The sequence below is a fragment of the Cervus canadensis genome, chromosome 18 (genome assembly GCF_019320065.1).
Source record: "Cervus canadensis isolate Bull #8, Minnesota chromosome 18, ASM1932006v1, whole genome shotgun sequence".
Classification (NCBI taxonomy): domain Eukaryota; kingdom Metazoa; phylum Chordata; class Mammalia; order Artiodactyla; family Cervidae; genus Cervus; species Cervus canadensis.
The window spans coordinates 62,360,450-62,386,550 of record NC_057403.1 but is presented as its reverse complement, the minus strand read 5'-3'; the positions used below and the strand labels follow the sequence as shown (position 1 = coordinate 62,386,550).

At 51.5% G+C, this 26,101-nt stretch overlaps 1 protein-coding gene across 4 annotated transcripts in view; it reads left to right on the top strand.

The window, feature by feature from the left end:
* The window catches only part of ZNRF1 (zinc and ring finger 1), an 83,845-nt gene extending 57,758 nt beyond the window's left edge, over positions 1 to 26,087 (top strand). The window contains exons 2-5 of one of the 4 annotated variants that reach the window (XR_006263265.1): positions 16,079 to 16,174; positions 22,446 to 22,551; positions 23,858 to 23,983; positions 24,016 to 24,785. Coding sequence is in view for 3 of the 4 variants with exons in the window: in XM_043435462.1 (XP_043291397.1) it covers positions 16,079 to 16,174; positions 22,446 to 22,551; positions 23,858 to 23,915 (260 nt within the window). In the remaining variant the exon portion in view is untranslated. The other 3 variants (XM_043435462.1, XM_043435465.1, XM_043435463.1) reach the window with 3 other exon arrangements.
* Positions 26,088 to 26,101: the final 14 nt, after the last annotated feature.

Genomic DNA, 26,101 nt, shown 5'->3' with positions numbered 1-26,101 from the left:
CCTGGGAGTCGTTGGTAACCTTGGTGAGGGCAGTTTGGGGGTTTAGAGTTGTTCAAGAGGGACTGTAAGGAGGCGGGGAGTGAAGAGGACCATTGCAGACAACTCTTTGCAGGTGCTTTTCATTGTACATGGGGCAGTTGCTTAAGGTGAAAGTGGAACTGAGAGAGGATTGGCCCGCACGTGCTGACTCAGTAGAGAGGGAAAATGCATTTAATGGAACTTGTTGTAAAGACCCTGATCATAAGGAAGAGCCCTGGAGGGCTTGGTTCCCTGTGTTTGTAATCTTTCTCTTGCTATCCAAATGGTTCGGAACTTTGGGGTTTTAAACCCAAACCCTTCTGATAGTCTAAATCTACAGATTCATACCCAAGGAAAACACTCCTATCATGTTGTTTAGGGAGGTTGGTGGGTCCTCTGATGTCTGTTCCAGGAGCACCCAGGTCAAGAGGCTACACATCACATATGTTGCCAACACCGTCAGTCCCTGCAGGCTCTGGAAATGGTAGGAAAATGAGAGCCCCGTGGCCTTGCTTCTCTCTTCTTCCTGAGATCTCAGTTCCTTGAGGGTAGAGATGGTATAATGTTTTGCCTTGTTTCTTAAGCTTAGTGACTGGAGTAAGAGTGAGGGGACAGACTGCCTGCCTGCCTCGCTCGCGGCTCACCCTGCGTGAGAGCACAGAGCGGCTGGCCGTGCAGTCCTCACTGATGCCCGAGACAGGACACCACGCTTTGGTAACTTCCCGTCAAGCCGACAGCTCCCCTTTAACAAGTTGTTCCTTTGGGGAAATAACCTTGTCTCCTGTTAAATTTTGTGTTGGTTTCCTGTTATGGGTGTAACAAATGATCACAACACAAATTTATTGTCTTACGTTTTTGGAGGTTAAAATTCTTGAAATGGCCAAGGTGTTGCCAGGATTGCATTTCTTGTGGTGGTTCCAGAGGAGAAGCCATTTCCTTGCCTTTTGGAGCTTCTGGAGGCCACCCGCTCTCCTTGGCTCACGGCAACTTCCTTTGTCTTCAGAGCCAGCAGCTCCTACTTTGAAACGTCCCTCTGACATCTGACTCCCTGGCTGTCTCCTTTACCTTGTGAAGAATCTGTGACCACATTGGGCACCCCCGAATGATCCGGGATAGTCTTCTGTTTTAAACCCTTAACTTATCCCATCTATAAGGCCCTTTTCTCCATGCAAGATAATATTTACATAAAGTAACTGTGCTACAATAAAAAGTATATATTTATATCAAAAAGGTAACATTTGCAGCTTCCAGAGGTTAGGGTGTGGACACCTTGTAGGGACTGTTATTCTGCCAGCCAAACATTTCTATAGCTATTTACACATATATTCTCATTCAGAGGCTCGGTTGGTAAAATTATTCCTGGTTTACAGGTGAGAAAATGGAAGCTCAGAGAGGTCAGGTGATTTCCCCTTGGCTCCGAAATTCATGACTTGAGTGCTGGAATTCTGAGTCCTAACCACCTTGTTCCATTCTGCTTGGCTGCTCGTGTTTTAATTCTCATATCTTCCACGGATTTCAGTTAGTGATATTTGTCAGTATTTAGGTTCCTGAAATATTTGGGGAAGTTGATGTGCTGACTCAGTGAAATAAGGAAATGTCAAAACCTATGTAAATGAGGTTATCACGGCAAAAGATCAAAGTGAAGAAAGAATTTAATTCCAGTTTGCATGGCCTTCCCATTTCTCATCAGCATTCGTGTGTTAAGGTCCAGTACAGAGACTGCTTAGTGGCTTAATATTTTGTCTACTGACATCTACTTGATTTTCATGTTACAGCATGTTACTAATATTTTGCTTGCCAGCCAGTCAGATTATGTATCATTAGGAGATCCCTGACTTTTTAAACCTTGGAACTATTATGAGGAAGATGAGGCGGTTTTGCCATGTTCCTGCTGCCACATTGGAGTCTCTTCCTTTGCCCTCCTTGCTCCCCCACACCAGCCTCTCCCATTTTTGTGTCCTATACTCCAAGCCGTCAGTATAGTAGCACACTCTGCACGTCTTGATAGGGGTCATTCGCTGCTTCAGGGACCTTAGAATTGATGGCCCTTCCTGCCTGTGCGTTGTGTCTGGAGGGTCCCTGGGAAATGCTTTTTAACTCACTGGTCAGTACCTCGTAGCTCTCTAGGGTCTCCTCATCTCTCTCTTTGTGGTACTCAAAGCTGTGGATGACAGAAAATCAAGGACTGAAGCATGAAGGTCTTCTCTTGCCCTGACAGTTCTCTTTCACAGGATTGATCACTCTTGAGCTCTCAAAACAACCTCACTCTATTCTTTTGGCTTCTTCCTCTTTAGATGCCATTTCAAAGCACAGTTGTGGCTGACAGGATCATGTCCGCCGAGTTCCTGCCTGCATCTCCTTCTGTGTTGGAGGTGCAGATGAGCAGCGGATGCCCTGCTGAGAAGGGGCCAGGTCTCTAGGCCCAGGCGAGACGCCAGCCAGCACTCATCCTTCCAGATAACCCAGCTCAGCCTGCCGCATGGCAGGGCCCGACCAGAGCTGATGGTTTCTATGGATCGCGTACAGCAGCGTGAGATCCGCATCCTGAGACGATACTGGGGGATGTGGAGGGGTCTTCTGGCAGACCTCCAGTGATGCGGAGGCCAGGGCTGTCAGCATGAGTAGGTGCAGGTTCCACAGTGCTAGGCAAATGGCGTTTTTCAGAATGAGCGGTCACTCAGATAAGAGTGTCATGTCCCTTTGCCGGATGAGTCAGATGCTGGCTGAACGTGATCTCGTGGTGTGTTCAAGCGTTTTCTTTCTTGTAAGTGAAAAATCTCTATCAGGCTTATGTGCATCAGGATGGACAGTGCCTTCAGAAACCCAGAAATAAACTCTTGGTCCTCCATGGATTTTATGCAGAAATTTCCATCTTTGTCCTTTTCTCTTTGCTAACTCTCCTTCTCCAACTCCACCTTCTCTCTCTTTCACACACACACCATTTTTTAAAAGTTACTTAAAAGTTGGAAATTTTAAGTATATCGATCAAGATCCCAGGACTTGGAAGAGTGTAGACTGACAATAGGGTGATTCCAAGCATAGACCCGTTTCTCTGGGAACGTCAGCTGAGGGCGCCTGTTAGGCGTGAGGGTAGACCTGCATGGCGCATGTCTTGCTCAAACAGCGTCCCCCTAGGAATCGGAAGAAGCGAGGCGCGCGTCTGCAGTCGCTGTGGGGGCAGTCCCCACGTCTCTGAGGGTGGTGACTGCCTTTTCTGCCTAAAACCCGGATGTTACGTTCCCTTTGTCTCTTCTGAGGGAGGGGGCTCCTTGGCCCCGCTTGATGCAGTTGAGTTTATGAGGAGAAGCCTGAGCAGTCCTGCCTGTTCTCAGATGTGCTCTGGCATTGCCCAGACTCCAGAAACTCCCTCTGGCCGCGGCTGTGGGTGCTGGGTCCAGGGGATGTGGGCCTGTGCTGTGTTGGGGCTTGGAATGGAGGCAGGACCTCCATTGGGAGGAAAGCTTGGTACTTGGCTGCGTAACTGGGCATTTCCTGGCCAGCCTTGTCTGTCCTATTGCCTAGCTAATAGATAAGCCTAATATCTAAGAATCTGAAGAAATTCTGCCTTGATCCTTTGGGTCCTGGGCCATCTTCCTCTTTCAACAGATGAGCTATCCTTTAATTAAGGCATCTCCAAACTAAAAGCCAGATGTTCATCTGGAGACCACATCCATACTTTGAGTCCTGATTGGCTGCCCCTAAACTTGGCCCGAGCATGCTAGCCATGCGGTGAGGGGTTATCATTTGACAGTCATGTTTCCTGGCCAGTGCTTCAGGACTTGATCCCTCTCACACGGAGCCTTTCATCCTTTTTGTATTTGTCCTCGCTCAGGCCCAGGTCATCAGACTGTCATGCCCCTTCTTGCTTCTCTCCACCCAGTAATCCTTCTCCTAGATAGTCCTTCCAGGGCCTCTTTCTGGAAGAAGTGGGTTAGAGGGTCAAGGGGAACGGGACCAATTAACAGCATAGTTCCTGCTCCTGGCAAATGCTTTTCCCGCTTTTCTCTTGGCTGGAGTGATGCTGTTGGGCTGCACCTGGCAGGAGCGGAGCCCGGACTTGCTGTGGCCGTGGGCGAGTTTGAAGTCGCCAGGCACACGACCACATGCTCAGCCTGCAGCTCTTGCCTTTGTTCCCACGATAGGTACTCCATTGAGCCTGTTCTCATTTTTAGCCAATGAACGGGATAGATGTACTGATTGGGATTCAGCCTGTATATTTAAAGAATATTTATATATGCATTTTTCATACATCCATTGATTCTAAGGCACATACATTTCACAATTTAACAACTAAACACAATTTAACTCTAAAATTAGGATGTGTCCTATAGTCACATGCCCAAATTATAACTGACAGCTTTTTTCTCTCTCTTGGAGGTTCATAATGGTGCCTCTTAAAATTGATGGCAGAGGGGCGAAAAACTGAGAGAGTAGCATTGACATATATACACTGCTGTGTGTAAAATAGATAACGAGTAGAAGCCTGCCGTGCAGGTCAGGGAACTTGGCGCTGTGCTCTGTGGTGACCTGGAGAGGTGGGACCTTGGGGGACAGGGGGGAGGTTCTAGCGGGAGGGGATGTGTGTATACTTGCGGCTGATTCTACTGTTGAATGGTAGAATCTGGAACAGCATTGTAAAGCAGTTATACTCCAATTAAAAAAATAAATTGATGGCATCTTAGAGTCCACAAAAACACACTATCTAGGATCAGCTCATTTTTCACTTCTTTGCCCAAAGAATTTGTATATTTCCTCAAATAGGCAGATTTACTAGCGAGTCTCTGTGTATTCAAGTTGCGCTAGGTGCAGCCAAGTAAAATGGGCACCTCATATTTCACATGAGTTTGCTCTGCACAGAGCACTTGCATATCCACTGTTGGTTGGATTTTAGAATATATTGGAAAGAAGGCAGGGTGCTATCCTATGCATATATTACTGAGGAGCTTGTACAAGGCCACCTGGCTAGTGATAGAGAGTCTGTTTCTTCTGATCCCTAATATAATTTTCTTTCTTCCAGACCAGTCAGCCTAGAATCCAGAAACAGCAAAAATACACTGGTATGTTCTTCCTTGCTTAGAGTGGAGATCACTACTGAGAGAATCTCTATAGTAGGCAACAATTGGGGAATCTAAACACCCACAGAAGAAGATAGCTAAGCACAATATATTATTACTACAGAATGCAGAGGCATTGAAAATGACACATATGTGGACTGTTACTGATCCAAAGAGAATGTATATTTAAAAGAGGGAAATACGGATATCTGGGCAGAGAGGATTCTAATCAGAGTGCACGTCTCATTGCTTTGATTCTGCTGCCAACCGTTGACCTCTTCCAGCAAGCAGGGGCAGGCAGGGCCCAGAAGAGTCACAAAGGCTGAACTCCTGAGCAGATGCTAAGACAGAGAAGTTATGGAAGAGGAGACAAGAGACCTGGAAGATGGAACCAAGAACTTGACATACCAGTAGTAGGGGCACTCAAAGGAGAAAAAGGTAAAGGAAGGGGGTATCAGTGAGGACAGGTTAGAAATAGGTTAAAATATAATAGCAAACAGTCCACAAGGTCAGTAGTTTAACTCAACAAGTTTATTTCTCCCCCCATGATGCAGTAGCCAGTATAGGTATGGGACGAGGGGGTTTTGCTCGTTGTTATTCAGGAACAAAAGGTGACAGAGGCTTTGAATCATGAACTATTAATAGCACTTAAAGTTGGCTTGGAAGTGCATATATCACTTCTATTTTATTCACCAAAGCAAATCACAATCCCACTGTTAACTTCAATGGGAGGCATATATGTTCCTACCATACAGCTGGAAGGAGGAAAGCTAGAAATATTTGGTAAACGGCACTCCTGACCTACCATGAAGGGGAAAACTAAGATACATCTAAGAGTATCCCAGTAATATTGCTTAACTCTTAGGATGGAAAGAAGAATCTTTCAAGCTTTCAGGCCAAAGGAACATACCATTTACAAAGGAAAAAGAGCCACACTGGCATCAGATTTTCTATTTGCAACTCCAGGAAGCTAAAAAATGATAGAATTTTATCTGCAGACCACTGAGGAAGAAGGAAGGCAACTCAAGAATCCTATACCCAGGCAGACTTTTATCTAACATGATTCAGTTCAGTTCAGTTGCTCAGTCATGTCTGACTGTTTGCGACGCCATGGACTGCAGCACGCCAGGCCTCCCTGTCCATCACCAACTCTAAGAGCTTGCTCAAACTCATGTCCATCAAGTCGGTGATGGCATCCAACCATCTCATCCTCTGTTGTCCCCTTCTCCTCCTGCCTTCAATCTTTCCCAGCATCGGGTCTTTTCCAGTGAGTCAGTTCCTCACATCAGGTGGCCAAAGTATTGAAATTTCAACTTTAGCATCAGTCCTTCCAATGAATATTCAGGATTGATTTCCTTCAGGATTGACTGGTTTGATCTCCTTGCGGTCCAAAGAACTCTCAAGAGTCTTCTCCAACACCACAGTTCAAAAGCATCAATTCTTTGGTGCTCAGCTTTCTTTATAGTCCAACTCTCTCATCCATGTGTGTCTACTGGAAAAACTATAGTTTTGACTAGATGGACCTTTGTTGGCAAAGTCATGTCTCTGCTTTTTATTATGCTGTCTAGTTTGGTCATAGCTTTTCTTCCAAGGAACAAGTGTCTTTTTATTTCATGGCTGCAGTCACCAATCTGCAGTGATTTTGGAGCCCAAAAAAATAAAGCCTGTCACTGTTTCCCCATGTTTTGCCATGAAGTGATGAGAATGGATACCATGATCTTAGTTTTCTGAATGTTGAGCTTTAAGCCAACTTTTTCACTCTCCTCTTTCACTTTCATCAAGAGGCTCTTTAGTTCTTTTTTTTCTGCCATAAGGGTGGTGTCATCTGCTTATCTGAGGTTACTGATACTTCTCCCAGCAGTCCTGATTCCAGCTTGTGCTTCATCCAGCCTGACATTTCACATGATATCCTCTGCATATAAGTTAAATAAGCAGGGTGACAATATACAGCCTTGGCATACTCCTTTTCCAGTTTGGAACCAATCCATTGTTCCTTGTCCAGTTTTAACTGTTGCTTCTTGACCTGCATACAGATTTCTCAGGAGATAGGTCAGGTGGTCTGGTATTCCCATCTCTTTAAGAATTTTCCACAGTTTGTTGTGATCCACACAGTCAGGTACTAAAAGTCTTAGCCATAGCAATTAAGCAAGAAAAGAAATAAAACACATCCAGTCTCAGAAAGGAAAAAACAAATTATCAAATGACAATTTTTCTAGCATTATATTATGAAAATTTCAAACATACAGAAAAGTTGAAAAGTTTAACTTATATATCTTACTTTTTGATGCATTTAGTTTTAATGTAGACATTAATACACTTCCCTCTAAATGCTTCATTCAGCCTATCATCAACTACAGTTCAGTATTTGTGTATCCTTTTTTCTGGTTGAGGTAAAATGTACAAGCAATGAAATCTCAAATCTTGAGTGTACATTCACAGAATTTTGACAGATACATGCATGTGTGTTACCTAAACCCTCCTCGTGACATTTTCATCACCCCAGAAGGTTCTCTGCCCCAACTGCTACCCCCTAGAGACAGCCACTGTTCTGATGTTTTCCACCATAGATTAACTTTCCCTGTTCTAGAACTTTGTAAAATTCCTATTATATGTGCTCTTTAATGCGCTTCACTCAGCATGTTTTTAATAATCTTGTGTGTTCCATGTATCAGCAGTGTATGCTGCTTATTGCTGAGGAGTGTTCTAATTGCATTCCATGATTATATTACAGTTTAACTATCCATTGTATTGATTATCAGTTGAGTTTTTTCAGAGATTTCTTACTAAGAATAAAGCTGTGATGAATATTCTGAGACATAGTCATATAGACATGTTTTTGTTTCTTTAGGATAAATATTTAGACAGTAATTCTTGTGTTAGGAGGGCTTCCCAGGTGCTCTAATGGTAAAGAACCCGCCTGCCAGTGTAGGTGATGCAGGAGACACGGGTTCAGTCCCTGGTTCAGGAAGATCCCCTGGGGTAGGAATGGCAACCCACAGCAGTATTCATGCCAGGAAGATTCCATGGACAGGAGCATGGTGGGCCACCATCCGTGGGGCCGCAAAGAGTCAGACGTGATTGAGCAGTGGAGCGCAGCAGCCTCCTGGGTGAGGCTGTGTGTGTCTCCTAGAGAGAGCCGCCGGACCTCTTCCCAAAGTGACTGTCTTACGCTCCCTCCAAGAATATGAGAGTTCCAGTTGTTCCGTATCCTCACCAACATTTGTTGTCAGCCTTTTAAATTTGAATGTTTGACATTCTAATAAATGTATTTGAGTTCTCCAGAGAAACTGAACCAATGGGATATATAGATATACATATATATATATATATATAGGTGTGTATATATGGGGGGCAGTTTATTATAAGGAATTGGCTCATGCAGTGATGGTAGCTGAGAGGTCCTGTGATCTGCTGTCTGCAAGCTGAAGACCCAGGAAATCCCACCAGCTTTAGTTCTAGTCTGAGTGTGAAGGCCTGGAACCAGGAGAAAACTGGTGTGTAGTCCAGTTCGAATGCAAGAGAGGACCAGTGTCTCCCAGGCAGAGAGCTCAGAATTTCCGTTCCTCTGGGTTTTATTCTCTGCAGGTCTTCCACAAAGTTGATGATGCCAACCCATACTGGGGAGGGCAATCTGCTTTACTCAGCCTTCAGACTCAAGTGTTAATCTCATTCAGAAACTCCCAGATATAATGTTTACCAAATATCTGTGCACCCCATGACCCAGTAAACACAAAATTAACCAACACAACAGATATGTTAAGTACATACACAGACAGATGCACTCGGTATTAAATTGATTTTAAATGTCTATACTTGTGGCTGTCTCCTGATACTTGCTATGAGAATTCTGTCGGCGCCTGGGACAGTGGGTGAGCTCCAGACTCTAGAACAGAATTTAGAGGCTGAGTCCAGAAGAGATGTGTCGAAAGAAGCCACAGTCAGAACTTGTGGGCCTTTCCCTAGTCCAGGGTGTTCTGCAGGAGAGGATGACCCAGACATCAACACTGAGGAACTGTGCGTTGGTTTCCAGTTATTTCTTTGATGGAGGGAGGGAGACAGAGATAGTGTGTGTTAAGAATGTGATACTTAGTCATCACATTCACATCACAGCACATACTTAGTGCTCTTGGGGACATGTTTCTTTGGTATAGAAAAATAAGTCATCCAGCGTTACCCCTTGGCCTTTCATTGTAATAAATCCCATTTAATAGAATTCATGTAGTCAAGTCTCATTTAACGGACATCAGGCACCACAAGAATGTGAGAGGGAGAAATCTGGGCCGGACATTCGGCACTGGGTGGTAGGGACGCAGTGAGGGTGCTCCCTGCGCCCCTCGGTGGGAGGAACTCCTTCAGCCCCCCACCAGGACGGAGGGCCTGCCTGGCGTGGCTTCCTTCCCTGGCTGCTGCTTTTGCGTCTTCTCCCTTTAGGTGATCCCAGAGACAGGCAGAACTGGGGCAGGGCTAAAATAGCGCATCAGCTTAGAGGGAGGGTCTGGAAGGGAACTGGGGCAACGTGAGCACGCGTTCTGCCTGCCTGAGAAATCAGGTCTTAAAGGAGAAGGTTGCAGTTTTGGAAAATGAGAAAAGCTTTCCTTGGAATTGCAAGATAAATGCTGCAGAGGCCCGAGGGAGTTGTAACTTGAGCTGGTTTCCCCTGTCTTTCCCCAGTTGCTCTGCGGGTCAGACAGAAGCACCTGGGTCAAGTCCGAGGGGCCCAGTTAACCCCGTCCAGGAAGACGCTCAACGCATGACCACGTGTGTGTTCCTGGGTCCCTCTTGGTTCTCTGCTGGGGGGCTCACTGACACCACCTCCCTTTAACCCAGGAGAGCAGGGGGACAGCCCCGCCCCAGGTGCAGGCTCGTCCTGTCCCCAGAGCTCCGATCTCCCGTCCAGTGAGGATTCCCCCCACTCAGGCCAGACACTTGTCAAACAACAGGAAGCAGCTGGGCTCTGGCCTTCACCTCTCTGTGTAACCCTGGGCTGATCCTGATGGCAAGAGGAAGAAGGAAGATGGAGTCTCCGTTAGGATCTCCCTCTTGGCTGGGGGTGGAAGGATCCTGTAAGCAGTGTTCGTTGGGTCGAGGCCCCCAGCACAGGCCTGGGGCGGAGACGAGTCCCCCGCGGTGCTGTAGACGCCGGCAGAACAGTGCTGGGACGGCTGCATCCCCTGCCTCTGCCACAGCCTGGGGGGGCAGACACAGGCTTGGGAGCCGCTGGCAGAAGTGGCCGGCCAGCCTGAGCTAGCAGCGCCTCCTCCCAGCAGATGTTAAAGACACGACGCGGGCAGGGCCCTCCGAAGACAGATTAGACAGGGGAGGGGGTGCAGCGGGCGCGTGCTGTCTGCTCACCCCACTTCCAGGGCTCGCTGGGCAGAGTCCTCAAGACTCCCACCTGGAGCTGGCTTCCCCGTGAAGGGCAAGAGAGCTTCTCTTTCCCAAATTTCCTGAGTGCTGAGGTCGCATGAAGCTGACGGAAATCATGTCAGTTGGCTGACTTCAGGGACCTCTGTTTGATCTTTGTTTGCTGGGCTGATTTTAGTTCAGTTGGGACTTTTTTTTGAAAGTGGTATCAAAATTTCCTAGTTTTTTTTTTTTAAACCATCAGATGGCTCATAAAGATCATAGTGCAGGGGGCAGGAGTTCAGTCCCTGGTCAGGTAACTAAGACCCCACATGCTGCAGCGGAACTCAGCCCGACTTCGGGGCAACTAGAGAAGCCCTCGCAGCAACGGAGACCCAGCGCAGTCAATAAAGATAAAAGAGGCATTTCAACATCAGCCATTTCACATAAAAAAGATCACAGTACATGTCATCCGTAGGGCTGTTGATGCTGAGCCGTGACTGGACAGCTCCGGGCAGCGCCTGGGGCAGCAGGGCGGTGGTGTCCATCCCGATCATCCGGACCTTTCGGGAAGGGAACTGGGGTCACTAGTTCCCCCAACCCCCCAGGCTCTCCATATTTTACCTTTTGCCCTTCACTTTCCATTTAAAAGGTAGTTTGCAAACTCAGCATCTTACAACCAATGCTACAGGCTCAGTGCCAAGTGGAAAGCAGAACTCGGTCCTTCCGTATTAACAGAACTCCCAGGGAAACAAAGTTATCACTTGGTAGTTTGTGGGATTATCCAGGACCGCGGTTGCTTCAGGAGGCATTGCTGGGGCGATGTGGAAGCCTTGAGGTGGATGTTTGAGGATGCCTTGTGTGTCTGCGTAGCGTTTCACATCCCTCACATTGCCGTGTGACCCTCCTGTGCTGGCCGGCCTGTCCCGCGGTCCCGGGAACACGGCGCTTGCTGGGAGGCGAGACTCCCTGGCTGTTGGGTGCCAGCCCTGGCCCTCTGGCTGCGTTACCTTGGGCACGTGACCTACCCTGGTGTCCTTTTCTGCAAAATAAGAGTTAGTGTTAATGCTGACCCGCCTCATGTTCCCAGCAAATGAGACGACCTGTAAAGCTGCCCAGATCACTGAAAATGCGGTTGATCTTGACCTGCGTGAGTGGGTGCCTTAGAGGTTGGACAGGGACCTGGTGTGTCCAGTTCCATGTCGGCTGTTCAGAAAGCACCATGCACAGTGCTCCGAAGCCCTGTGCTCTGAGGAGATGGGCCCAGCAGGGATGGCCGTGGTCAGCCCCAGCACGCTCGCGTGACCTGGGGCCGAGGTGCCCTCTGATCCGTGCCCCCATCCCTCACCCCCCTTCCTTCCTTCTTACGCACTGCCTGGCCTGCTGGTGGTGTGCCTTTGTTCAGCGCCTTTTAGCCCGCTTTCAGATTTCTTATTTGATCCTCCAAAGGGAGGTAGATGTCTCTCTTTTTCAGATGAGGAACTGAGGTCCAGGGAGAGTAGACCACTTGCTAAGGTCTTGAGGCTGGAAAACCCGGGTCATCTTGGCCTTCCCCACTGACATAACAACAGACCCTGAGGTTTATTGTTTTTTTAGCCTTACACACGCACAGACAAACGCAGAGGTAGGTGATGGAAGCAGTACTGACCCTGCTTTCATTAGAATATAGGTCTCTCCCTACTATAGGTGCTTCCTCCAAGACCTAGTATTTCCCAGCCCACCTCTTTTTGAAAACTCTGTTCTGAGGTGTGTTTCCCAACACCACCAAGCAATTAACTTAATTCTGAGGGTATCTACGTGGAGATGGCATCCGATCCCACAGGCTCAGCCCCACAGGACGGCCCCCACTTCCAAGGCCAGTCACAAGCCCGGGTTGTCACCTCCACTTCTGTCCAGCTGCCTGTTAATTGGAGGTTCCCATGCCCCCTCCATCACGTATGTTTAACATGCTAGAGTAGCTCCCAGACCTCAGAGACATTTCACTCACTAGACCAACGGTTTATTATGAAGAGATGTAACTCAGGAACAGCCCAGGGAAAGAGGTGCACAGGGCCAGGTGTGGGGAAGGAACTCAGAGCCACACTGTCTCCCCGCACACCACTCTCCCCAGACCTCTAGCCAGAGAGCTCTTAGACCCCCTGCTTGTGGGGTTTAATGGGGGCTTCATCACATAGGCATGATCGATGAAACCCCTGGCCACTGGTGACTGGTCCAGCCTCTGGGTCAGGGGTGGGGCTGGAAGTTCCAGTCCTCTCATCACATGGTTGGTTCTCTTGGCAACCGGACATCCTTAGGGACTTTCCAAAAGTCACCTCATTTACATAGACTGTGGTGCAGTTGAAAGGGGATGGTTATGAATAAAAAAACACTCCTTTAATCCTTTCACCTTTGTTTCTGGAACTGTTTTCAGGAAGTGATGACAAAAGACCAAATGTTATCGGCCTTAACGTTAGGGGATCCCAAGGGTTTTAGCTCTGTGTCAGAAACAGGACAAAGGCCAAATGTATACTTCTGATGAGAAATCACATCATCACACCTGCAGTCAACTCTTACTAATGGCAAGGACTTTAGGTTGGAAGCTAAGAAATCTGATTCTGGTCTCAGCTGGGCCCCCCACTTGTTTGACTCTTGGCCTCCTGGCATCTCTTTCTTTATCTGTACAATGAGAGGATCCGCCTAAACCTGTGAATCTCATCTTGTTTTTTCCTAGGACATAAATGTCCAGTGACGTTTCCTTGTAGATCTTTCTTGTGGGGTGTCCCTTTTTCGCAGCATCGTAGCTGTAACTTGACCGACCCTTCTCCTATACTCAGGGAATCACGGTGGGGTGCGAGGGTTTGAGCAATGCTATTGTAACAACCAGGCCTGTTCTGAGTGATCAGAGAAGTGAGTAATGTACACGGTGAAGGGCTTTTCTTTAGTGAGCAGTCACTCACCACCTCCGCTGGCTGCATTGGGACGTGGTGTCTGAGGACCTGTCAGGTCCATCCTGGCCTCCCCTCAGCCCTGCGCCCTCGGCCTGCAGACAGGGGCCTAACTTGGCAAGTTTAAAGTGAAAACATCCTGTAGTCACTTAAAGCGTTGCAAAACCTTGGTCTTTTGAGTCAGAAAGAAGGGTGAACAACTGTCCCAGTGACTGGTCATTCTGTGGAATGTTATTTAGTACAAGTATTGGTGTGTTTGCGGGGCACAGGCCTGAGGACAGATTCAGGGGGACAGAGGGACTGAGGTTAGAGGTGAAGAGCATTCTCACCGTGCCAGACTCGAGTTCATGACTCACCTGTACTAGGACGCGCGATGGACCCTCCCCCTCACGTTTCTTTTCTGTGTTCTGGTTTTGTCTTTAATGGATTCATCACCACCCAGAGATCAGAAAATATAGCCCTTTCTCAAAGCTCAGCCAGAGTCCTTGAGATGACAGCACTTCCAGGACTTTTTAGCCAACGCACGTAGACCGAGTATCTCTGAGGAAAGGGGCTGGGGGAATGGGTTTGGTGCCGGGGAGTCTGAGGTCCACTTTGCCCTGAGTGGCCCAGACTGTGTGTGTTCTGTCTGGTTCTGGAGCTCAGAGCCCTGTCCCTGAAGAGAGGAGGGTTCGGAGAAGACTTCATGCCAAGGGCTTGTGCCCTGCCCTGGAGCCGGCCCGCTTCCTGTCTCAGCACCACCAGCTGTCCGGGTCAGGGGCTGCCCTGCAGAGCGAGCGAGCCCCCTCGGGAAGGACACTGGGGAAGGTGTGAGCTCCTCTTTTCCATGAACCCTCTCCTCATGGTACATACTGCTCCTGCGTCCAGTGAAACTGTGTGTGGACATTTAGGCTGAAAATAAACAGAAGGGTCAAATCTTCACAACAGTATTTAGACGTCCTGCGTTTGACCTGGAAACTGCAGACTGGGAAAGTAGGGGTTATGGTCGCATAAGAGAAACACTGTGGTGTTTAAAATTTGATGTGGACAAATAAATAGACAACTTTTCAGTCTTTTTAGTAGAATGAAAGTGAAGTAATCTATTTGAAAAAAGTATTTTTATGTTTTTTTTGCTGCACTCTGCAGCTTGTGGGATCTCAGTCCCTGAGCAGGGATCAAACCTGGGAAAGCAGAGTCCTAACCACTGGACCACCAGGGAATTTCCCATTTGTTCTGTTTTTAAATATTTATTTATTTGGCTGCACCAGGTCTTCATTGAGGCATGTGGGATCTTTACTTTCAGCATGCAAGATCTAGTTCCCTGACGCAGAGATCGAATCCAGGCCCCCTGTACTGGGAGCACAAGTCTTAGCCAGCAGAGCACCAGGGAGGGCGTTCCCCCTTTGGAAAGTAATTTTAATAAAAGTAAAATGGGAGAAATTGGAAAGATTTGTATTTGTAAAAATCTATATTTATCTGTAAAAATAGGTCAAAAAATAATTTATAAAAAACAATCAAAGGACTAAGTTTGCATGATGGAGTTCAGCTCAAAAGATTCTCCGCCAAAATATCCAGTGCTGATACAGTTTGATGAAACACCCCAGGTGTGTAATAAGTAAACTTCCTGGAGAATAAAGCGGCAGGGTCCGTCACCTGTGGTTGTGAAAGAGCCGCCACCCTTGGAGGAGTAAGGCCAAGGCATGTGTGGCATTCGGGAGCGCTCTGCAGGGCCACCCCGCTGCGCTCACACTCCCCAGGGACAGCTGTGGGAGCAGCAGGAGGGAAGGTGCTCGGGCTGAGGGGCGGAGGTGCCCACACCTGTAGGGCTTCCTTCCCCAGGCGATCCAGCTACGTGGTTTGAGGGCCACAGAAGGATGTTAACTCTGTTATTCAAAGACAGACTGTTCAGTCACCTTGATTTGATCAATGCCTCCCTGTCCCCACTGCCCACTAGACCCCCTTGGGAAAGGATCTGAATGCAAAGAAAACTCAAGTTGGCTGCCAGAGACAGCTGGTAGGCTTTGGAAAGGGGCATGACAAGGGTGTTCAGTTCATTTCAGTTCAGTTGCTCAGTCTGTCCAACTCTTTGCGACCCCATGAACCGCAGCACACCCGGCCTCCCTGTACATCACCAACTCCCAGAGTTCACCCAAACCCATGTCTACTGAGTCGGTGATGCCATCCAACCATCTCATCCTCATCCCCTTCTCCTCCTGCCCTCAATCTTCCCAGCATCAGGGTCTTTTCAAATGAGTCAGCTCTTCACATCAGGTGGCCAAAGTATTGGAGTTTCAGCTTCAGCATCAGTCCTTCCAGTGAACACCCAGGACTGATCTCCTTTAGGATGGACTGGTTGGATCTCCTTGCAGTCCAAGGGACTCTCAAGAGTCTTCTCCAACACTACAGTTCAAAAGCAGCAATTCTTTGGCACTCAGCTTTCTTCACGGTCCAACTCTCACATCCATACATGACCACTGGAAAAACTATAGCCTTGACTAGACAGATCTTTGTTGGCAAAGTAATGTCTCTGCTAAGGGTGAGCCTCCATGAAAAAATGGGAGTTGGAGGCTATAACAAAGAAACGAAATGTTGCTTGCCTTAATGCAGAAGTCAGTTGTGAGATGTATCTAGACTATCATTCCCCATGTTGATTCTGAGCCCACATGGCCAGAGTCACCCAAGAGTTTCCACCTTTATTATGGATATGCTTGGTGTGGGGAAACAAAACAAAACATTTCATTCTGTTCTCTCTTCTTTCAGGTTTCAAGTGCCCCATTTGCTCCAAGTCCGTGGCTTCCGATGAGATGGAAATGCACTTTATAATGTGTCTGAGCAAACCTCGTCTCTCCTACAACGGTGAGGGCTTGGGGGGGGTGGGTGGCCTCTGGGCAGCTTCTGCACCCTGCCTCTGAGCAGGAAGGGCAAGGGGAGTGGGGCAGGGCGGGAGTCCCTCCGGAGGCTAGTGCGCCCTGTCCTTTCTTCTGCCTGCTTAGTTCCTCTCGTGTCTGGTCGGGAGACAGGCCTTGGTCACCCACAGCTGAGAGCGGAGGGTCCGTGGGAGCACCAGCTCTCGTGGGGAAGGGGAGTCCGGGCTGAGCTTTGCACGACCTGCTTAAGCCTGACTGTCCAGGGCAGAATAGATGTGATGTGTGGACACCTCTGGGGACTAAGAACTGACCCGCCACCTGGGGGCTGAGCATGAGTACATCGGGGGACTCCATGAAACCCAAGTCCCCTGCCACGACAGCCCGTGGACAGAGTGAAAGCTAACACCTGCCTAGTGTGCTGTGGCGAAGACGTGCGTGCGTGCTTGGTTGCTTCCGTCGTGTCCAACTCTTTGGGGCCCCGTGGACTCTAGCCCACCAGGCTCCTCTGTCCGTGGAACTCTCCGGGCCAGAATACTGCAGTGGGTTGCCATTTCCTAGGGATCAAACCCAAATATCTTGCCTTGGCGTGGGTGTGCCCATGTTGCCCTCGGTGTCTTCCGGGCCTCACTCAGCCGCACTCAGACTGAGAGTCCCCTTGGAGGGAGCAGAGGTTAGCCAGCCAGCCGAGGCCTGGCCATGCCTGTTCTTGGTCTGTTCCCATTTTCTCCCTCCTCTAGCTGAAAAGCCTTCCCTGGTGGCTCAGACAGACGGTAAAGTAACCACCTGCAATGTGGGAGACATGGGTTTGATCCCTGGGTTGGGAACATCCACTGGAGAAGGGGGAACAATATTCTTTCTGGAGAATTCTGTGGACAGAGGAGTCTGGTGGGCTACCGTCCATGGGGTTGCAAAGAGTCGGACGCGATGGAGCAACTTTCACTTTCACTTGGGAGCTTCCCTCGTGGCTCAGGTGGTAAAGAATTTGCCTGCAGTGTGGGAGACCCGGGTTTGATCCCTGCGTTGGGAAGATCCCCTGGAGGAGGAAATGGCAACCCACTCCAGGATTCTTGCCTGGAGAATCCCATGGACAGTGGAGCCTGGCGGGCTACAGTCCATGGGGTCTCAAAGAGTCAGACACAGTTGAGCGACTGACATACACACAGTTGCAAAACCATCTCTTTGGGGCCAGGGGAGGGGAGGGTGTGCGTGAGAGGGTGTGTGTGTGTGAGTGTGAACGGGAGGACCTTTTTTGCAAAAGCCAGTCCTTAATCACCGGAGGCAAAGAGCAGCATGTTGCTTCTGGTCCCATCAATGGAATTTGTCTTAAGGTGAAGAAGGTGTCCCACCCCTCTGCGTGTACTGTTAACACGTGCAGTCTGTCTAAGGACACCTAAACCTTCCAGGCTTGAGGAAGGTATTTGCCACCTGGGGTCTGTATATGGAGTGTGAGTCTCCAGGGCTGGTCTGGGGCCTGTTCTGAGATACAGAAAGGAAGATTCACTGAAATTCTTGGTCACTCCCGGGAGATTGCCCATCTACACACACACACCCTTTCTGTAGATGCTAGCACCAATTGGGGAAATGTTTAGGAAATTGATAGCAGTTATGTAAGGTGAAATTTAGTTAACCACCAAAGAGGGGGGGGGGGAAAGAAACCTCCTAAATGAGGCTGATAGAAAGTAGTATTTTTCTTATTATGAGGGTTGGCCTGAGCCGTAGGTTGGAAGGCCTCCAGTAGCCGCCTGCCAGATTTTTTTTTAAAAAGGCCAGTTTAGGAAAGGCAAGACTAGTTTAACTGGTTCACCTAGTGCTCAGGAGAAGACCAGGAGCTGGTGCTCCCACACGGGAGTCAGGGTGACCCGGTGGCCCGGTGGGGGTGCACCCAGAGCACAGAGTCTCCTGTCCTCTTTTCTCCTCTGTGGGTAGCTCTGAGCCCAGGATGGATGCCTCAAGGGTGAGGATGGAGTCGGGGGACCCGTTTGCTTGGATACATGTGTCCAGCTTGACGGGATCTTAAAATTTCTCTCCCTTTCCAAGGTCTCTCTGTGGTTCTGAGACTGGGGCAAGTCGCATCCTCAAGAACATGCACTCAGGTTTTGACCATCATGTTGGTCAGCCAGTAGAGTGAATCTGGAGGTGAGGGGCCTGGTTCTGCCGCGAACAGAAGGGTCACAGTCCTAGGACTGAGGAGGCCCCAATTCCATGACCAGCAGGGCTCCTTGGCTCTGGGAGAACCTGGCGTGTGGCAGGCTCTTTTGCCAGCAGTATTGAGCGAGCTTGGTGGCTGTCAGAGCAGCTTTAAAAGCTCCTGTCTGCTCAGCTTTCTTCTGGGGCACAGACCCATGCCCTGCTTCTTAGGTCCTGCCTGCCCACCCCTCCTCTCTGCCAAAGGTCATCACCTCCAGCTAAATGCTAAATGTCACACAAGATTTCTTTAAAGGAAAGGGACTCTGGCTGCCCTCAAAGCAGGGGTGCCTCCTGCTCGTTTACCCACCGCCAGCAGACTTGTGCCATGGTGCTTGTTTGGCCTGTGTCTCTGCTCGGCCTGTGTCTCTGCTCTCAGGGACCCCGTGGTTAGGATGGAAGTGCCTTTTCTTGGGCCTTGGGGAGCCAGGTCCTGGCTGGGGAGTTTGCCCAAGCCAGTGGGGGCACTGCTGGGAGCTATTACTGATGCTAGTAGCGACTGAGTCTGACGGCCTGGGGTCTGCCTGGGGGTGTCTATGCAGGCTCCCTTCCTGTAGGGGGGACGGCAGGAGAGGGCTCCTGGCAGCCGGTGCATGAGGCGTGGGGGAGAGGGAGCCCTGGGGAGAGGGGGCTGAGGGGCCCCCCAGGGCAGCCTCTGTGAACTTGAAGCCCCTCGGGCCTGAGGGCCCCCCTCCGCTTGTCATGATGGAAGCCCAGCCCGCCTGGGCAGCGCTGGCAGTCCCACCGGGCGACGTCGGGCCTGCGCTCCCTGCAGCCAGGCTCCTGCCCCCACCCGGAGGGCGGGCCGGAGCCTTCAGTGAGATGGGTGCTGGTTTCCAGCCCCAGAGCAGAGACTGTCGCCTAGTCTCTGAAGGACAGGAGCAGGTTGGCCAAGTGGAAGGAGCAGCGCAGGGGTCCTGGCCGCTTACCCGCGACCTCAGCTGCAGCCCTGACCCTGCAGGGTCTTCAGGGTTCAGCGGGCTGTGTGTGTGACACTTGTGGCGTGCAGCTGGCCCCAGAGAAGCGAGGGCTCCCTCTTCTCCTCCTCCTCAGCCGCTCCTCTTTGATGAACAGCAGCTGTCGGGGACCAGACCAGGCAGAAGTGCGCCGTCACCTCCCACCTCCTCCCTGGCAGCAGGAGGGGAGCGCACTGCCCACCACCCTGGGCTGCTTCTCTGGTCTGCGTTGGAGCTGAGCGTTGGCCCTGTCAGCACCACCCCTCGCCTGGCTTTGCACACGGTGTCAGGAAGCTGGGGCTTGTGGGGCTTGAGGAGAAAGAACAGCTTGGTTCTGTGTTCTCATGGACCAGGATCGGTCAGGCCCCCCTGCTCTGGGGACCTCGGGGTGCCCAGCCCAGAGGCATCAGAGTCCATCTGCATAGTAATCTCAGCGTGGCTCGGGGTCCTCTCCTTTGGACGGCGAGGTCCCCTGGCAGCTGGCGGTGGGCTCCCAGCATGACAGAGCAGAAGTCCTGTAGGATCTGGGTGGTAGGCAGGCTTTAGCTTCAGCCGTGTTCCCTCCCCTGCTGGGCACCCAGGGACACCTGGGGCTGCTGATTCCTAGTGCCCGGGGGATTGGGACAGGAAGTTTTACTCAACCCACTCAGACCTGTTGCTGGATTTGGGCTCTTCCTGCCTTCCGCGGTGGGGAGATGCTGCTTCCTGGGCTCTGTGCTGTGTGTGGGCACTGCCTGCTTCCCCGAGCTCCCAGGGTCCCTGGCCCGCTCCCATTCACGAGCTCTCTGACCTCAGCAGGGTGTCTGGTTCTCTGGCCGCATTGTCCCCGTTTGCCAATCAGGAATAAAACCAGGTGTCTGCCTGGCTCGTAAGATCCTGCTGCTCATGGAACACACGCACACATGAAATCTGAGTGTGTATCACTGGCCGTGTCCACGATCAATTAAAATGTTTCAGGAGTGAGGAATTCTCCAGCTTCAGGCTCTGCTCTTTTCACATCTGGAAGCCAGCTTCTGGATATTTCTTCTGTGGTTTTGAGAACGTCTGGGTAGCCTTTTGCTGACTTCACCTCTTTTCACCTGCCTTTCAAATACTAGAGTTCACCTGCTTCAGTCGTCTGCCCTCTCTGGGTTTGTCCAAGCTCTGTATCCCCCACCTCCCGCTGTGGCCCACGTCTCTCCTCTAAACCCCAGATCTGGACCTGAGTGGACTCCGGGAGGTTTCCGTGGCCGTGTCCCTGGGGAGACTCCTGCTCAGCACCTCCCACCCAGCGCTGAGTTCATTGTTCCCGTCCCAAGCTAGCCCTCCTCCTGGGCTCCCTCTTGTGACGAGCGGTTCCCCCCCGCCCCCTGTTTGCCCAGCTGCCCCAGTTTGTGTCATCCTCCCGCCCCCAGTGCTGGCACTGGCCTTGAGTTCCCCTCTGCTGCGGTGCTGCGTCAGCCTCCGGAGCAGGCTGCCCCCCACCCCTCCCAGGGCTCTTCTAGCCACTCCCAGTGGTTTCAGAAGGCCAGATGTGATCAGAGCATGACTCCAGGGCCCCTCTTCGTGCCAGAGGAAGCCCAGGCCACGCAGCAGAATGCAGGTCCCAAGCCCGTCCTTAGGACGTTGGTCTCACCTCCCCCCATGGCCCCACGACTCTGCAGCAGCGTCCTTCCCGCCCAGGTGCACAGACGCTGTCCCCTCGCCTGGAACACCCCTCCCTGATCCGTCCCCACCCCACCCAGGCATCTCCCACACTTCTCACATCTGGATCTGTGTGCGTCCTAAGACTTCCAGGAATCTCCGTGCTGTTCATTTCCGTCTTGTTCAGCCGCCCCTGCTGGGCTGTGAGTTTCTTGAATCCTGAGACCATGGCTTATTCTCTTGAGTCGCCAGTGCCCAGAATGTCACAGGAATGTCCTAGAGGGTGTTGGTTTGGCCCCCGGCTCTGCTCCTCCTGTTGTGTTTATGGCTTCACCCAGGGCCGTGGTGCACGGCAGCTTCCTTCCATTCATTCTTTTCTGGTGGGAGCGTAAGGTGTCTTTTTTTTTTTCAAGCTATTTAATTGAGTTAAAATGTGTTTAACACGCAAGTAACAGTGTGACAGCATTTAGGACATTCACAACATCGTGCAACCACCGTCTCTGTCTAGTCGCAAACATTTCATCACCCCAGCAGGACCTCGTTGTATGATTCCACTTAAATAAAGGATCTAAAGGAGTCAACAGTCAACTCCATAGAACTGGAGAGCAGAAGGGTGGATGGCAGAGGAGAGCGAAACAGGCAATTGCTATTCAACAGGTAGAAAATTTCAGTTACGTAAGATGAATGAGGCTAGAGGTCTGCTCTGCAACATGATGCCTATAGCAGTAGTGTACTGTACTCTTATATTTTTATCAAGAGGGGACATCTCATGTTACCACAAAAAAAAGAAAAAGGAAAATCCCTTACTCATGAAGCACTCACTCTCCAGTGCCCCCTGACCTAACTTTGTCTCTAAATTTTCCTCTTCTGGGCATTTTGCATAAAGGGAATCATACAGCCGGTGGCCTTTTGCGTCTAGCTTCCTTCACTGGGCGCCGTGTTTTCGAGGTGCGTCCATGTTGCAGCCCGCATCAGCCCTTCACCTTTCCTGGCTCAGCGATACTCCATTGCGTGGGTCCACACGGTTCATTTCTCCATCAGCTGGTGGACATTTCCCACTCGCTGTTGTGAGTAATCCTGCGTGCACTTATATTGGCTAGAGTGCCTGTTTTTACCCCTCATTCTTGCCTAGTCCAACTCTCCATCACCATTTTTTTCCTGGAACCAGAAATCAGAGTCCCTGGCCTGTGTGTGTGTTTAGGGGGAAAGTCTGTCCAGGGAGCCAGTTTGTCTCCTGCTGCCCAGCTCCCAGTGTCTCCCTCCCCCGTCCATTTTCAGCCTCTGTCTCCTGGGCTGCGTATTTGGTGATTAACCCCATTTTGTCCTCAGATAGTTGGCGTGTGGTTTACATGTCTGGTGTCCGCAGTGAGGACCTTCACGTCAAGGTCCACCGCGGACTTTGGCCCACTCAGGCGGCCTATGCCGTCTCAACCGGCTCTCAGACCCCTGCCAGCTGGCGACTGACCCCCATCCTCTCCCACTGTCCCCTCTCTGCAGATGACGTGCTGACTAAAGACGCGGGTGAGTGTGTGATCTGCTTGGAGGAGCTGCTTCAGGGGGACACGATAGCCAGGCTGCCCTGCCTGTGCATTTATCACAAAAGGTACGCGGGAGCCGGCAGGCCCAGCTCAGCCACGCCCAGACACCAGAGGGCTCCTTCCCTGTGGTGGGAGCAAAGAGCCGGCCGTCACAAGGACCCTGAGCGGGGTCGAGGCAGAGGCCGGCAGGCGGGGACGTCTGGACGCGCGGGGCGCAGAGCCGCGGAGGCCGGTAGATCCCTAGCCCCCTGGAAGGTTGGGTCTCCGTGCGTCTCCACGAGCCCCACCCCTGCTCCGCAGTGTGCAGACCCTGGTCTGTGTCGCGGGGCCAGCAGGGAGGGAGGTGCTGGCTGCCCCGCCCCGCCCCTCAGCCCCAGGCCCCGCCCCTCTATCCGGAGGCCCGCGGGCGGGAATATTCACTACCTGTGAGGCGGGCGCCGCCGTAATTAGCAAGGCTGAGATTTGTCCTCGGGCTCCAGCTCGAGCCTCATTCTTGTTTCCAACTGGAGAAAGACGCCTCACTCCGGACGGGAGGCCGCCCCGTGCCACCCGTGGCCGCCACTGCTCTCGGCCCCTCGGGCCGTGGAGCTGCTTCCTGACGCAGGCTTTCCTGAAGCCTAACTGGGGCCGACGGCCACGGGGCCGCTCGCCGATGTGGCTGGTGCGGGGAGGGTCTAGGCCCGGGCCCAGCGCCGCCAGCGTCCCGGGAGGCGCTGACTAGAACCCGGGACGGGACTTCTAGCTCTGGGGGAGACGTACGCAAATAGCCGGTCTGGTTCCTTCGCAGAAAGCCATCCTGGGGCCGTTTCTGCCCCCTCCCGGCTTGGACAGCCCTTTCTGTGACTCCAGGACTTCACTGCCCGCCTTTGCCTGGCGCTCCTCGTCCCTCCCCGGGCCACCTTCTCCCGGGAGGGCTGGCTGCTGGCGGCCCGCCACAGCCAGGCAGAGCGGGGGTCTCCTGAGAAGTCACCGCCAGGGAGGGAGCCTCAGGAGACGGCCCGCTCAGGGCTCTGACCAGCCTTCCTTGCTCTTCAAGCCTTGGAGACGGTCGCTTGGCCGCCGCTCGCAGCCCCCCGCACTCGCTGTCTCTGTAGTAGCTGTGCTGTCTTCCCGGGCTCCACGCCCCCGAGGCCTTGTCCCTCTCGAGGCCCCGCTCCCCGCTTCCTGCGGGCCTAGGCCCACGCCACCCCACCCCACGGCACGGCGCCTCCGGCTGAGCCAGCACCCATCCGAGTGCCCTGCTCCTTCCCGGCAGTAGACAGTGGGTGTCGGGTCCTCGCGGGTGAGATGTAGGAATCCTGCTCAGAGACCCAGCCCTGAGGAGCAGCTGCTCAGCCGGTGACGCGTCCCCCTTGCCGTCTCCCCTCTCAGTTGCATAGACTCGTGGTTTGAAGTGAACAGATCTTGTCCAGAACACCCTGCGGACTGACCCTGCTGGGCTCGCTTGCTGACTCCTCTCAATGGTGAGCCAGTTGACTGGGGCCCTGGAGTTGGGGGGGCGTTGCTGAGCTGCCCTCACAAACCCCCGTCTCCCCACTGAAAGGGGTCGGGGGAAGAGGGCCTAAGCAGCAGTGCTTCTGTGGGGTGGGAGTGGTTCCTGGGAGGCCTGAGAGTCCACTCTTGCATGGTCGTCCAGAAGAATCTGGACGGTGGAGGTGGAGGTGGGGAAAGACCAGTGTGATCCAGACGCAAGTCTGCCTGAGAAGGTTCAGCAAGAGCCTCAGAAAGTGCTGGGTGGGGGGGAGCTAGGTGACTGGACTCTGTGCCTTGTGCTCCTGGGCAGGCGGAGCAGGTCCTCACCCGGGTTGGGGGAGGGAGGGTTGGTCCCGCTTCTTTGGGGATGGGGACGTCTGGCTTGCACCCCTACGTGGACATCACGGCCATTGAACGGGACAGCGTATTGTCCCTGCCGCTCTTGTCAGCAGTCATCTCATCAGGTTTTTCCCTCCTCTGGCCACCTCCCGGCCAGACTTGGGGCCCCGCCGCCACAACCCAGGTCCCTGACTGCACCACAGCCCAGCCCAGCCAGCTTCCTCCCCAGAAATGGGAGTGCCCAGGGCATTTCCCACCCTGTAACCATTGTGAGCCCCAGTGTCTCCCTCGGGCACCTTGCTTTACTGCTGAATGGCCTCTCCTGTCCCCATCCTACCTGTTCCTTCCACCAAACAGACAACACCCCCAGAGGAACCAAAACCCACGCCATCTCACACCCAAGGGTTCGGGCGCCTCTTTCCGTTCTTTCTCTCGCTCTCTCTTCCTCTCCCTCTTTCTCTCGTTTTTTTTGTTTTCTTTTGTTCTTTGTTAGGTTTGTTTCATTTATCCCAAGTAAACCCCCAGAACAGCTGACGATGTCAAACTATTCAGGGACATTTGCTCTTTTTACCTTCACCTCAAAAACTGAGGACGTGGGGTGAAGAAAACGTGAAGGGAAGAGGCAGAGGGCATGGAGCCTGGCACCAGCTTCGAGTCCAGATTCCCAGCATGACGTCCGGTTCGGGGGGCGCCCCAGCCCGGCCTCAGCAGGACGCACGCGGCCGGCCCTGGGCCCACCAAGCACGACTGACATCTTCCGGTCCCCACAGGGACAGCCAGGGCCCCGTTGCTGAGAGGAGGCTTCGGACACTGGGGCAGAGCTGAGCTGGGGACAGCAGTGGGAACAGGGCGCCCTCCTGCACTGACTTCCAGAGAATGGTCCCCCTTTCTCCCCGAGGACACCAGATTGGATGAGAGCCAGTTTGAGAGAAGAAAGAATCACCCGCTATCCTTCCCCTCATCCTCATCCCAGGAGGGAAAGGGCATTTTCTTTTTCACCTTTGAAAGGCATTGTGGGTCTGTCTCTAAAGTGTTTACAAAAAAAAAAAAAATTATAAAAAAAAGAGAAAAAAAAAGAAAAAAGTCTAGTGTCGACTGGTGTTTTCCCTCGTGATGTTTACAGATCGCTGTCTGCTGCCCGGCCAGAACCCACTCAGTGACAACCGAACAGAGCCGGGTTCTTGCCACTCGAGTGCCGATGGCGCAGAGCGAGCTCACAGCCCTCCTGTGCCCGGCACCCAGCGGCCTCTCCATCAACCACTCTGCCTTGGTTTTTTTGTTTGTTTTATCCCCCCCCCCCCCCATTTTTCTGGCTTGATTTTGCACTTTTCTCCCCTGGGGACCCTGATATCTTGACTTCGTTGCCAAAAACGAGCCCATCAGGATGTTCTCCCCCTCCTTCCCATTTCTCCTTCCCCCTTCCCTCCTGGTTCTGGTCAGTTCAGAGGATTTAACAATCACAAGTGTCCTGCAAAAATGCCTGAACGTTTTTCCTAGACCCCTGTGTGTTTTTTTTTTTTCTTTTTTCCAGAAAACTTAGACAAACAAAAGACTAAAAGGATATGTACAGCTGCCCCTGTTTTCAGGCATTCTGTTTGAGAACATTTTAGCTGTTGATGTTCACGCGTGACATCAGCTCCGGCAAGATAGGTTTCTGTATTTATATATTAAAATCCAAAACAAAAAAAAACCTTATAAAATGTTTAAAAAATGTTCAAAGCTGGGGGAAAAGGCTTTCTTCATTAGTCAAGGTGTTTTGATATGGTATTAAAATAATGTCTAATAAAAAGATGCACTGTGTGA